Source organism: Cucurbita pepo, chromosome 13 (assembly GCF_057944985.1).
Source record: "Cucurbita pepo subsp. pepo isolate OVF chromosome 13, ASM5794498v1, whole genome shotgun sequence".
NCBI classification, from domain to species: Eukaryota; Viridiplantae; Streptophyta; class Magnoliopsida; order Cucurbitales; family Cucurbitaceae; genus Cucurbita; species Cucurbita pepo.
The window spans coordinates 13,941,228-13,953,968 of NC_141810.1; the positions used below are offsets into that span (position 1 = coordinate 13,941,228).

General features: G+C 38.1%; 2 protein-coding genes across 4 annotated transcripts; one reads left to right on the forward strand and one right to left on the reverse strand.

Annotated features, from left to right (window-relative positions):
- The first annotated feature begins 431 nt into the window (after positions 1 to 431).
- Positions 432 to 6,744, forward strand: SDP6 (FAD-dependent oxidoreductase family protein). 2 transcript variants are annotated; one of them, XM_023695360.2, is made up of 7 exons: positions 433 to 869; positions 1,110 to 1,583; positions 2,116 to 2,447; positions 3,712 to 3,872; positions 4,220 to 4,478; positions 6,058 to 6,356; positions 6,442 to 6,744. In XM_023695360.2, coding segments are annotated over exons 1-7 (1,890 nt in total). In that variant the 5' UTR covers positions 433 to 505; the 3' UTR covers positions 6,443 to 6,744. The 2 variants fall into 2 exon arrangements, with proteins under 2 accessions (XP_023551129.2, XP_023551128.2); XM_023695361.2 differs by lacking the exon at positions 6,442 to 6,744 and having other exon boundaries at positions 432 to 869; positions 6,058 to 6,357.
- A 2,603-nt stretch (positions 6,745 to 9,347) lies between these two features.
- On the reverse strand, positions 9,348 to 12,713 carry LOC111808897 (uncharacterized). Of its 2 annotated transcripts, XM_023695131.2 has the most exons (5): positions 11,920 to 12,713; positions 10,609 to 11,094; positions 9,962 to 10,474; positions 9,640 to 9,764; positions 9,348 to 9,527 (listed from the first exon to the last, which is right to left on the reverse strand). In XM_023695131.2, exons 1-4 carry the CDS (start codon positions 12,475 to 12,477, stop codon positions 9,681 to 9,683), a joined length of 1,641 nt encoding a protein of 546 aa, XP_023550899.2. In that variant the 5' UTR covers positions 12,478 to 12,713; the 3' UTR covers positions 9,348 to 9,527; positions 9,640 to 9,680. The 2 variants fall into 2 exon arrangements, with proteins under 2 accessions (XP_023550899.2, XP_023550898.2); XM_023695130.2 differs by having other exon boundaries at positions 9,348 to 9,764.
- Between the last annotated feature and the right edge of the window lie 28 nt (positions 12,714 to 12,741).

Genomic DNA, 12,741 nt, shown 5'->3' on the forward strand with positions numbered 1-12,741 from the left:
TATTTTTGGACTTTCCATATTTCATTTTTCTATAATTTTATTTATTTATTTATTTATTTATTCTGGATTCCGTGGTTATTTAAACTACCTGTATTTCCATCTCAAGCTATTTTCATTTATTTATTAAAAAAAAAAAACAACTATTTATCCTATTTATTTAATTTTCACAATTTCCAAAGCGAGCTATTTATCTAACACGTGGATAATCTTGTAAACAATTATTATTATTATTATTATTTTGATTAGTTATTTTAATTATTATATTATATTTTAGATATTATTTCAATGTAATTTGATGTTTGACTTTTTCTTTTTTTGTAAACTAATTTCAGGATTACGAACTATTTAAAATGTTAAAATATAAATTAAATATTTTATTATTATTATTTTTCCTTAAGCTTTTAAATAATCAATTTATAATTTTATTTTCATAAATTCACTGCGATTCTATTGCAACACGACATCATCAACATCTTTCTTCCCGCGGTCCTGGATCACCGCCCTTATGGCCACAGCCACACGGCTGGGTAAGATCGCCGTTGCCGCCGTAGCCACCGCTGCCGGCGGATCAATCCTGCTTCAGCCTTCTCTCGCTTCTAATGACCGTGGTACCAGTGGTCACGCTCTCGAGTCATACAGGAACAAGATCAATGATCTGACTGCAGTTGTTCCGCCCCGATCGGTTCAGGAGTCGGCTCTGATCGGTGCCAGCCCTGTCAATCCTCTTGACATTCTTGTTGTTGGTGGAGGCGCCACTGGATGTGGCGTCGCGCTCGATGCCGTTACTCGAGGACTTCGCGTAGGCCTCGTTGAGCGCGAGGATTTCTCATCCGGGACGTCTTCGCGCTCTACCAAGCTCATTCATGGAGGTACTGAGAATTTAATGAATTTGAAATTCTGTCATTGTTCGTTCTTTGAGTAAGCCGTGTAACCTTGTTTCGAAATTCCTACTTTGGTCGTTCGTTGAATAATGATTGATACGGTGAAATTCTGCCACTAAATTTCATAATTTTGGTAGATTTGGATACGAATGGATTGAATAACGATAACATGGAATTGTATTCGGTTTCTAGTTCTTGGATGCTAAAATGTCTCGTATTCGTTCTCAGGCGTGCGGTATTTGGAGAAAGCAGTGTTCAATTTGGATTACAAGCAGCTTAAATTGGTGTTTCATGCGCTTGAGGAGCGAAAACAGTTTATTGAAAATGCACCACACCTATGCCATGCGTTGCCGTGCATGACACCTTGTTTTGACTGGTTCGAGGTCATCTACTATTGGATTGGGTTGAAGATGTACGATTTGGTTGCAGGGTCTCGCCTCTTGCACTTGTCTCGGTACTATTCTGCCCAGGAGTCCGTGGAGCTCTTCCCTACCCTTGCTAGGAATGGTCAGGGCAGAAGTTTGAAAGGCACCGTTGTGTATTACGATGGGCAGATGAATGACTCGCGGGTCAATGTGGGGCTTGCTTGTACTGCCGCTCTGGCTGGTGCGGCGGTGCTGAATTATGCAGAAGTTGTGGGATTTTTGAAGGATGAGGGCAGTGATCGAATCATCGGAGCGACAATTCGTGACAAGTTGTCAGGTGCCAAATACCTCTTTTGCAATCTTCTACACCTGAATTGAGTTGTTTTGAAAAACCTTTTTTAAGTTAATTTTTACAGGGCATGTCATGTGGATGCTTACAGTTTCACTGGAATTGGAATCTTCAGGGTTCAACCTTTCTCTCTCGAAAAAAAAATTATATTTTTACCCTTTCCACATTCTCTTTCCCATGTCGATTTTGTTTCTCTGTGGTAATTACTGTTGAAGGATTGGACATCAGCTGAGGGGCCCCAAAAAATTATCATCTTCGACATATGACTAGAATCCTCGGAACACTTGTCTATTTTTCGTTGATCAACTTGCTATATTGATTTAAGATCACCCCAAGAATCTCCTGTTGGAAGATGGAACTAGATTTTACATGGTTCTGTATGTGGCACAAATGACAATAGATGCTAGTTGAAATTACACAAATAAATAAGTAATGGAGTAATGAATAAAATTGTAGACTCGCTTATATATTCCTTTTATTTATCTGATCCTCACTGTCACTTACTATTTATGTGTACCAGGTAGAGAGTTTGATACCTATGCAAAGGTGATTGTCAATGCTGCTGGGCCATTTTGTGACTCAGTGAGAAAGATGGCCGATAAAGAGGCAGTGTCTATAATCTGTCCCAGCAGTGGTGTTCATGTAGTTCTCCCTGATTATTATTCTCCCGAAGGAATGGGTCTGATTGTTCCCAAGACTAAGGATGGGCGTGTTGTTTTTATGCTGCCATGGTTAGGACGAACAGTTGCTGGAACCACAGATTCCAACACTGGCATCACTATGGTTCCTGAGCCACACGAGGATGAAATTCAGTTCATACTGGATGCAATATCTGATTACCTTAACGTGAAGGTATGTGGTTTTATATTCTAACCCATAGAAAGGTATTTGATTGATAATTAACACCTGTTTCTTTTTCTTTTTCAATATAACTTGATTGCATGAATAGCTGTGTTAAGATTTAAAACAGTTGGAAATTTTTTTTAGGGACTTCCTGATTCCATGTATTTATCTGCATTTATGTTTGTGCTTTGCATCCATAATTTATACAAGGTTGTCTTTTCCTGCTTTGTGATAAGAACGTTGAAGCTCAAAGTTCTTATCCCTTTTATCTTTTTATCTTTTTGTCTTTTTGTTTTTGTTTGTCTTCTTATCTAATCAGTCTAAGTTAATTTGGTTCTCATTCTTGGCATTGATGATTTAGAATCCTTTAGGAAATTAACATTTTGAAAGATCTTACTCGATTTCCTGGACCAGAAAAAACATGGTAGTTGTAGTGTTCTTTCAGCTTATGTATCTGTATCTTGTTGCTACTTGCTATGCTACATTGCTTCAATAAGATTTGCCTGTAACCTCAGTTGATAAGTACTCACAATCGAAATCTGTAGCAAAATATGCGTTGAAAAAGAAAAGAAAAAACTTTTCAAGGTATAAGCAGATGACTGTTTTTTGTTGATTCCTAATCGTTTTTGGTTTCATGTATTAAGTTTGAGTTATATGATTTGGCTCTGTTGATTCCTAATTATTTATTTATTTATTTATTTTTGTTCCAACTATTAATTTTGAATTATCCCCCTTTGCTTTAGTGAAATGTCCAAGTGTTAAAGATTGTAGGGGTAATATCATGAGAAAAGAGGGTAGCATTTTAGCACAGTATAATTTTTAAGTCTCTTTAACACTTAATAAGCTAAAATAAAATTGTGGGTTTTTTCTGTTTAGTATTTGTGTAGCAGTAAAGTTAAGGTTAGTCATCTCTTCCTAAGTTTGCATGTGGAGAATACGTTTAAAGATGACTCAGACTTATGTCTATTTTACTGTTCCGTCATGTGGATGTTTGAGGCTAACAGTTACCTCAAACAGATGGTTATCATTGATATGATTTTGACTGCTGGTATTTGATGCAGCAAAGGGGACTGTAGATGTGTAGGTGGAGATTGTGCCTGATGGATAACTTATATATTATGGTTTCAATGTTTAAGCCCTTCATGGCCCCTGAAAAGTTGTTTATGTTGTTCTAGTTAGCTTCACTTGCGCGTGATAAAAAAATTGATTCCATTTCCTCCGTTCTGATAGTCTTCTTCAAGAGATCCAAACTGAATTCCTCTTCTAATTTTAGGTGCGGCGAACAGATGTTCTCTCAGCTTGGAGTGGTATTCGTCCTTTGGCTATAGATCCATCAGCTAAAAATACGGAGAGCATCTCAAGAGATCATGTTGTTTGTGAAGATTATCCCGGATTGGTCACAATTACTGGCGGGAAATGGACTACTTATCGGAGGTACTATTATCCTGGCTGTGTCATAAAATATCTGGCCTACACGCTTGAGAATTGTTAATAACTGAAATGGAAATCTTAATGCATGTAGTAAGTAGTCAATAAGTTCTTGCCGTATAGGCTGGCTGGCAGAAAGGAATTCATAGTGAGCCTTGCACCTTAGATGTTTTGACACTCTTTATCTTATAGTCTAGAGTAAACCACATTATCGAATTGTAAGACATAATCACATAAATGCTCGTTTCTATCTGATTTTATCATTTTTTTTAACCTCCGACCTTTCTTCTGCCTTCAATGTCTTCACACTTTCTTTTTACCACGAGTATAGTTCTGATTTGAACTGGTTTCAGCATGGCAGAAGATGCTGTTAATGCAGCTATAAAGTCCGGAAAGCTGAAGCCGACAAATGAATGTGTAACTAACAAGCTGCGACTTGTTGGTGGAGATGGATGGGGACCTGCATATTTTACTGTCTTAGCTCAACAATATTTACGCATGAAGAAGAGTCATAGTGGTAAAGTTGTCCCCGGAGTTATGGACACTGCAGCTGCAAGACATTTATCTCTTGCGTATGGCATTTTAGGTGAAAAAGTGGCCGCTATAGCCCAGGTTTGTGTTTCTCTCTATACCATGGCTAACTCTTTTTATTCTTTTTTTCTTTCTTTTCGTACCCATTTCACGTGTCTCTAAAACAGTTATCTGCTTTAACTACCCTTCATGTTGTATATTGATAGCATAGTCATATTAAGGTTGAATAGGCGTATGAATAGTGGTTACATATGCTACAAAAGTAAGTGGTTGGCACCCTTAACTCTCAGATGGGACAATCTGCAGGATGGTAATGTGGCTTTATCCTCCAAATTGTTGTGGTTACCCCTTTGGAGGATTTCTCGTTACAAGTATGGATTGAACAAGGATTCACTATAATAGCTCTGTAGCAAGTCCTAGGAACATTATTCCTTAATCTGAAAATAAAGAAGTGTTGAAGATTAAAGTTGGTAATGGATCCTCAATCTCTTTCTGGTCAGATTGATGCCCAATATCACAACCTCAACGGAGAAACTTCGGTGTTCAGTATCTTTATCGGTCAAGGATTGCCTGATATAGCGGGAATCTAGTACTCACTTGGATTGAGATATCTCACCTTCTTGAAGGTGTTCGGTTCTGACCAAAGGGTTTAGACATGGTGGAGTTTGATTCAAAAGGCCTTGTTTTACCTCAATCTTTCTTCTCCTTCCTTAACGCACCAAAGGAAATGGTGATGGTGTTTCATTGAGCAGGTCTTATAGATTTTTGGAGGAAGAAAGTGCCCAAAAGGGGTAGAAGTTTTAGTTTGGTCCCTTGGAGAAGTAGACATGGTTAAAGAAAGGAACTCCATGTTCTCCCTTCCCCCAAGCTGGTGTAATCGTTGTAAAAGCAGCTATTTTGCTGTCTTCCGATCCGCCTGATTTGGTCTTGCGCAGCTACAGGTGTGTCTTGTGGGGAGTGTGGTACCAAGGAATGCCGAGACTCTTATAGATAAGTCAAGAAATTGGGATTTTTTGTGAGGTCTAATTAATCTTCTCCTTTTAATGGTTTACTCTTTCTTCTTACCTTCTTTTTTCCCAACTTCTTTAATTTTTCATAGGCATCATGAGCAAAGTCTGCCAAGGTGATTTGGAAAATTCAGACTTAGTCATTTTTTGAACTAAATATTAATCCAACTAACTTATTTGGGGAAGGGAACTAGCTGTGCATTGGAGTCAGACCGAAAGAAAATTCAATTTTAGTAACGTAGCCTTTGTTTGATAACGATTTCGTTGTTTATTTTTAGTTCTTGAAATCTAAGTTTATAAACCCTACATCAACTTATTGGTTTCTTTGTTTTGTTATGGAGCAAAGTTATGAAAACTAAAAAAAATATTTATTTTTGTTTAGAATTTAGCTAAGAATTCAAATCTTTTCTTAGAAAAGATGAAAACTGTGGTAAAAAAATTGGGTGAAAAACACAATTTTCAAAAACCAAAAAACGTCTAGTTAACGGAATCTTACCGAGAGAGATTTAACATCAATGGAGTTGCTAAAGGCTTATACATTCTAATAAAATGACGACCTTTAGTTTGTAGAGACCCTTTTTAATGTAGTTTGTGCAACAAACTATCAAGGACTAAATCTTTTTTTTTTTTTTTTTTTTTTTTTCTAATGATAGAATGAGAATTTGGGCAAGCGGTTAGCCCATGGCTACCCCTTCTTGGAGGCTGAGGTTGCATACTGTGCTCGGCATGAGTACTGTGAATCTGCAGTAGATTTCATCGCCAGAAGATCACGGCTCGCTTTCCTTGATACAGATGCTGCTAACCACGCATTGCCTCGAGTAATCGAGATATTAGCAGATGAACATAATTGGGACAAGAAAAGACAGAAGCAAGAACTACAGAAGGCCAAGCAGTTCTTAGAAACTTTCAAGTCTTCAAAGAATGCCCACTTCCACGATGGAAAGCACAGTTAGTGAGTACCTTTAATGCTTTGTGTTTGTTAAAATATTTCAGTTCATACATGTTCATGATCATGATTTTGCTTGTCTGAATTCAAGGTTTTCAAACACCCAACCAACCAACCAACCAACCGAGCAGAAAGTTTTCAGGAAAACTCAGCCCTCCACTATAATAAACTCAGCATCAGGTGCAAAATAAATTTTCTTTGCATCTTGTCTTTAACTTGTGATTGCCCTAGGCTGATATAGTGCAGCCTAACACATACCAAAAGAATAAGTTACTCAAGATTGTTTTATTTATTATTTTGAAAATCACATTCTCATTTTGCTGTCCATTTTGTATGAACTTTTAAGAATTTCCAGTTATAAAAATTATTGGTGAAGGCTATAATTACTTTGTGATCTTGATCGAAAGTTTACCTCTATTTTTTCATTCTTAATAGAAGGACCAGAGTGAAACCACTGAGTTCATGGTCCTGTTTTCAATTCAGAGCTCTGCCCATAATTCATATTTAGTGTTTGTTTAAACATGAGGGGCTGGCCGAATGCTTGAACCTTTTTGGAAGTCTTAAGTGATGATAAATAGGTGGAGGCTTTGCTTTAGTGGGGAGCGTTGTATAATCAAGCATAAGAAGAATATGAAACTTTGAAATTCAAAATATTTGAAAAATTAGAGAGCTTTGCTTAAAAAAGGTAGATATAGCCAACGAGCACGACTATGATGTGGTGAGGTACATTTTTTTTTCTTTGAAATATGTACGAATTGATTTGAAGGTGTCTATCCCAACGGTTAAATAGTCAAGTTATGTGCTTCGAACGCTCACGACTATGTAATAGAATCTCTAAAGGAAGCGTATACTAGAACAGAATTACAAAATTAAAGAATGCTACAAACTATTTTCCTCTACTTTCTGAAGTTTTGGTCCAAGTGACAACGTTGAAGCTAAATTCTAAGGTAAAGCAGAGTAAGTGGTGGGGTGCATGTGATTGATAATTATTATGTTTTTAGTTAGTTTCTAATAACGTGGGTTAGTGTACGGTTAGATTGTCTACTTTTTGTGCTCGTAGGTTGACTTTCCTATGCATCCGGACTAAGGTCTCACAAACGTGCATTTCCCTTAAGCATCCAGTCGCTTCACTAATGTGAACAGTCGTCGTAGTCTCGTCTTTCTAGTAGTAGTCTAGTGTTCAAACAAATAGCTAAGTTCAATCTTTCGAGACCCCATAACATAAGAATGTCGTGAAATGAGGCCAGGAGATCAAATAGGTGTGAGTACTACCACTTGTATGAGTGTTTCATAATAAAATAATAGTGTTTTTTTTTTATAAAAAAAATTATTTGTGCAATTTAGTACAACATTTTAAATGTGGTTTTTAAAAATGTGAAAAACATACAATGAACTAGGAGCAATCAATATATGTATCGTCACTCCTTAACTATAGCTTGAAATGATACGATGACATCAAAAGATGACTTTTCATTTTAAATCAGTTTATTAACGTTACTTTTGTTGATCAAGGTTTTCTTCATTCATTGATCATTTCAGCATAGTGTCGCCTCCCTCGACCATCTCATATGAATGTCTCTCATCTCCACGCCATTAACCATCTTCTGGTGAGTAGGAAATCTGTTCTTCAAGTATTAGTGTGTGAATTTTGAATGTAATCTATAAGAACAACTCATCATTCTTTGGGACTATTGAAATTGAAACATACTCAGTAAAAAAGTGTTTCCATTATCAGAAACTGCAACTTGAACTCCAATGAAATCCCCCAATTTTCTCATATTCCTCCTACATAGAACACTATTATGTCTAAAAAAAAGAAAAAATACTGTGACAGTAAATATTTTGTCCATTCAGTATTCAACATATCATTCGATGATATCACACCGTTAATAAATACTTATTTTATGGCAAACAGTGAAGGAAGGTAATAAGAAAAATTTTGACATACAACCGTGAAAGCAGTCAGAGGAGAAAGCCTTTTGTCAAGCAAGTCCATAAGAAAATGTGTAGAAAGCTTAGGGAAAAAATCCGTTTGTATCCTTGATGTGAAAGCAGTCAAAGAACAAGGCCCAAAATAGACATTTAAAAATCAAAGAAGGGGGTAGAAAGGTAGCAAGAGGCAAGATTTCTTGAAGTCATGAAATTCCTCACATGGTTAAGAAATAAGAAAGCTAACACATTTCCTATCCCCACAAAGAACGAGAGAGTTCTTATGTGTGTTGACAGTTGACATTCATGACCTTAGCAGAGCCATGTCGACTTTCCCAATTGAGGCATTCGATAATTTGATGGGTGGGCTTACCATGAGCTCAGAGACCAGGATCCCTTTCCCAGAGTGGAAATAGTTTAATAAAAGAGAGAGGCAGGGCAGGAGAAAGAAAAACAGAGTGAAGGTTAGACTTGTAGATCTCACGTCGGTTGGAGATAAGAATGATGCATTCTTTATATGGGTGTGAAAACCTCTCCCTAGTAGACCTATTATAAGGATGTAAAAGCCTCTCCCTAGTAGACCTATTACAAGGATGTAAAAGCCTCTCCCTAGCATACCTCTCAGAAGGATTTGAAAACCTCTCCCTAGTAGACCTGTTGTTATAAGGATGTCACTAGCATACCGTTATAAGGATGTGAAAACCTCTCCCTAGTAGACCTGTTATAGGGATGTGAAAACCTCTCCCTAGTAGACCTGTTATAGGGATGTGAAAACCTCTCCCCCCAAAGAGGACAATATCTGCTAGCGGTGGGCTTGGACCGTTACCATACTTATACTATTCTATTTGAGAAGCTTGATGATTAATAGAATCACAAACCAAATTCCAAGTGGAAAATGGATTTAAGCATTTCAGATATTCTAGAAGAACAAAATTTTCAGGAATATTTAGAAGGGGTGGAAAACAATGCAGGCATGAAGGTATTTGATTCTATTCAAAGCAAAATTGATCATATGATGAGCACAAAATATATAGTGGAGAAACAGAAAATCATAAACCATATAAGCTATGAAATGAAAAAGTCTCATTTCATTGATGGAGGAAGAAAATTATCCGCCCATTTGGGTTAATGAAACGAATTTTGAGGGGAAATTTCCGTAACCTGTTCAAATACAGCATCACAAATCAAATTATTCTCCATTCTCCATGGTTGAAGCAAAACTTTCTTTTTCCTTTTTTTGTCACTTCCCTGGACGTGTAAAAGGAAGTTTTTTCAACCAGTTCAAATTGTAACTAAGAAAGGGCAGCTGTCAATAAGCAAATGAAACAAATTGCCAGAAAGAAATTAACTTCCGCCTTACTCTGTAACTCCTGGACATGAAATCTCGTCAAAATTCAATATTTATGATGGAGCAGAAATGCTAAACCGAAAGCCAGTTTTTCCACGATCATGCTCTTGTTGCTTCAATATGTAGTAGAAGTTCCCCTGTTCATAAAACCAAACTAGAATAAGTAGTAAGTATATAAAAGATCGAACAGCATTCTACAATAGGTGTCCCTTTTCCTGTTCAAAAGAAAATTATACGGTGGAAACAGCAAGCATGACATTATATAGGATCAAACCCAGACCAATAAATTAGGCACCAAAATAATAAAACACACAAATCAGAGATTACGACTGACCTCTAGGCGGAAGAGTCTAGTTGGAACCACAATCCCAACTCCTACAGAGGTACGGAATGTTTCCATGAACTTCTGAAAAGAGAAACTACGAAACTCATTCTCTGTCAACTTAGCAAGGTTCCCTGCACCAGCAAAGATGTGTCCGTGGATTCCATGTTCTCTTAACCAGCGAAGTGGGAGGTCAAATGAAAGATCAGCAAAAGCAGTGACCGCAAGATCCCCTCCAACAAAATCCCTTCCAAGAGCATCATTGTCTTCACCCTTATTTTCGTCTCTCACTTCCCGCCTTGGCTCAGTTGGTCCCATTCCACGCGTTTTAAATCCCCACACAGTTGTGGGGCCTCCAATGGTGCATACTGGAGAGAAATCACCACCTAAGAAAAAGCGTTCTGGAAGGGATGATGGCTTGTTCAAGAATCCATTTCCCCAAGGAAGGACAACACCGGCAGAGACTCCAAAGTTCATGGCAGCACGATCAAAGCCGAAAGGAATGGCATACCGTAGATCAAATTCCTGTTAAACGTTAGAAACAATGTTTTCCTCAACATTGAACGAAGCAAGTATTGCATACAACGAACTGTTAACTACATGCAGGCTTACGCAAATCTTTTGTTGTTACAAGAGACACAAAAAGACAAGAAGAAAACCTGGCGGACAAATCGCAAGCTCCGGTGATCAGGTGCAAGGCCACCAATTTGACTAGTAGAAACAAAAGCATATCCTCGAGTTGGCCTCACTGCTGAATTCCTCTTGTCAACCTTAAAAGTATATTTTAGAGAAGAAAGTAAACTATTTCCAAGTTGTCTCCTTATTGAATTAGATGCCATCTGTGAAGGGTCAGTTATGGTACGCCATCCAAGGTTGTATCCCAAATCATGATACTTAGTAGAATATAAACCAAGAGAAAGACCTAAAGACCGCTCTTTGTAAGATGAAAACTCCATCCAATCTTGGGAAAGTAGGGATAATCGTGCCACCAAAGGAGTCATCAATCGCTTCAGCCTAGGTAAATAAACACCAGCACTCACCTCAGATGTTTGATTAGGACCGTAGGCCAAAGAGCCATCCCATAAATCCCCATATCCAAGCCAATTTTTATACTTAACAGAACCTTCAAAAGTCCACGAACGAGCCTACAAAAGCATTATACCACTTCAAACTTCCCACTGGAGGTAGCAAGCCAAATAGTTCATGCACAAATTCCAATCATACAAAAAAAAAAAAAAACTAAGGGAACAATAGTCTGGTTCTGAACAGTGAGATCACATCAAAAAATAACCAGAGTTTAAGAACTCAGAGTTTCTAATTGTTATGTAATAAGCATTAAAAAGTTCGATATCCATAGTAACAAGGTTTGGTGCCACGAGTAAAGTTTCTGAAAACAATGATAAAAGTGGGAAAAAAAAATCTTGATTTCACATAACTAGTGACAGAGAAGTGTGCTTTGGTTACACACGGACAACAGTATGACCCTCCTTCCAATCTACTTTAATTCAAGACACTACATAGTTCACTTCACTCTCATACTCATATACTGAACAATGACTCGAACAAACAACCATTCTTAAGGCAAGAAATGAGTGTAAGATCACCAATTTAACGACCTTCATGCTCCAGAACAGTTCTAATGAGTTTTAAGCCCAGATAGTATATAAGGTACAAAATACAGGGAGCATACGATCGACATTGTTTACTACCTGGGAAGCTCACTTTTAGATTCTAAATTGCAGCAAATCACTTCTGTCATATGTTAGGGTATAGAATTTGCACATCTGAAGAGGGAACCACGACAAGCACAAGCCACATAAAAGATATCAAACCGTTTAGATTTAGAGGGGTAGACAACTATATCAATGCAGGTCTTTTCTTCCTTCTTCGGTAATATCTTATCAAACAAGCCATTGATTAACGCATTAGACACGAATATCTACATATATACATACAGAACAAAATCTTACCGCAGGTTTTGTGTAAGCACCGCATTCGCCGGAGAGAGGGTTGCCCGTCTCCACAACCTCGATGACAACATTTGCGGTACCAGGGAGCTCCGGCGGGCCTGAATCAAGAGTAATCTTGACAGAGTCGAAGATCTCGAGCCTCTGGAGATTGGCATTGGCTACGCCCGCGGCCTCCAGCAGTTCTTGCATAGTTGAGGCATTCTTAATAGCCTCCACTTCGGCCTCGATTAGAGAATCCTTGGTCTTCGAGTTTCCCTTGATCAAAATATCATGAACCCGAAGTCTGACCTTCTCCTTCCTCATTCGCTCAACCAGATTCTCTAACTTAGACCTCTGAGCAATCAACCTAGAAGCATCCAAAATAGGCTTCCTCCGCGGCGGTTCCTCCTCATCGTCATCCTCATCATCCTCATCTTCCTCGTCTTCTTCCTCATCTTCAACTTCCTCATCTTCTCCATCGCCATTTTCAAAATTGGAAGGTTCACGCTCTACCTCCTCCTCCTCCTCCTCGGAGCTCGTTCTTATCGTATTTTTCCCTACTTCCTCGGATTTTTCCATTTACAATGATTGAGAAACAGACAGTAATTTCCAATGGTTGAATGAACTCACTCGAAAATCGCAGATTCTGAAATGAGAACGATTGGAGCAGTATTCTCGGCGGTTAACGATCAATTCAGCAGAGATGAAAGAATCCAGCCCTGGCTTCAACACACAACGACGCCTACTTTGCCCTTTTCTTCCATTACTCAGAATTCAACAAGAAAACCAATGCTGCCTGCGCGAACTCTGATTGATTCATCGGATTCGAACTCCATGGAAAAA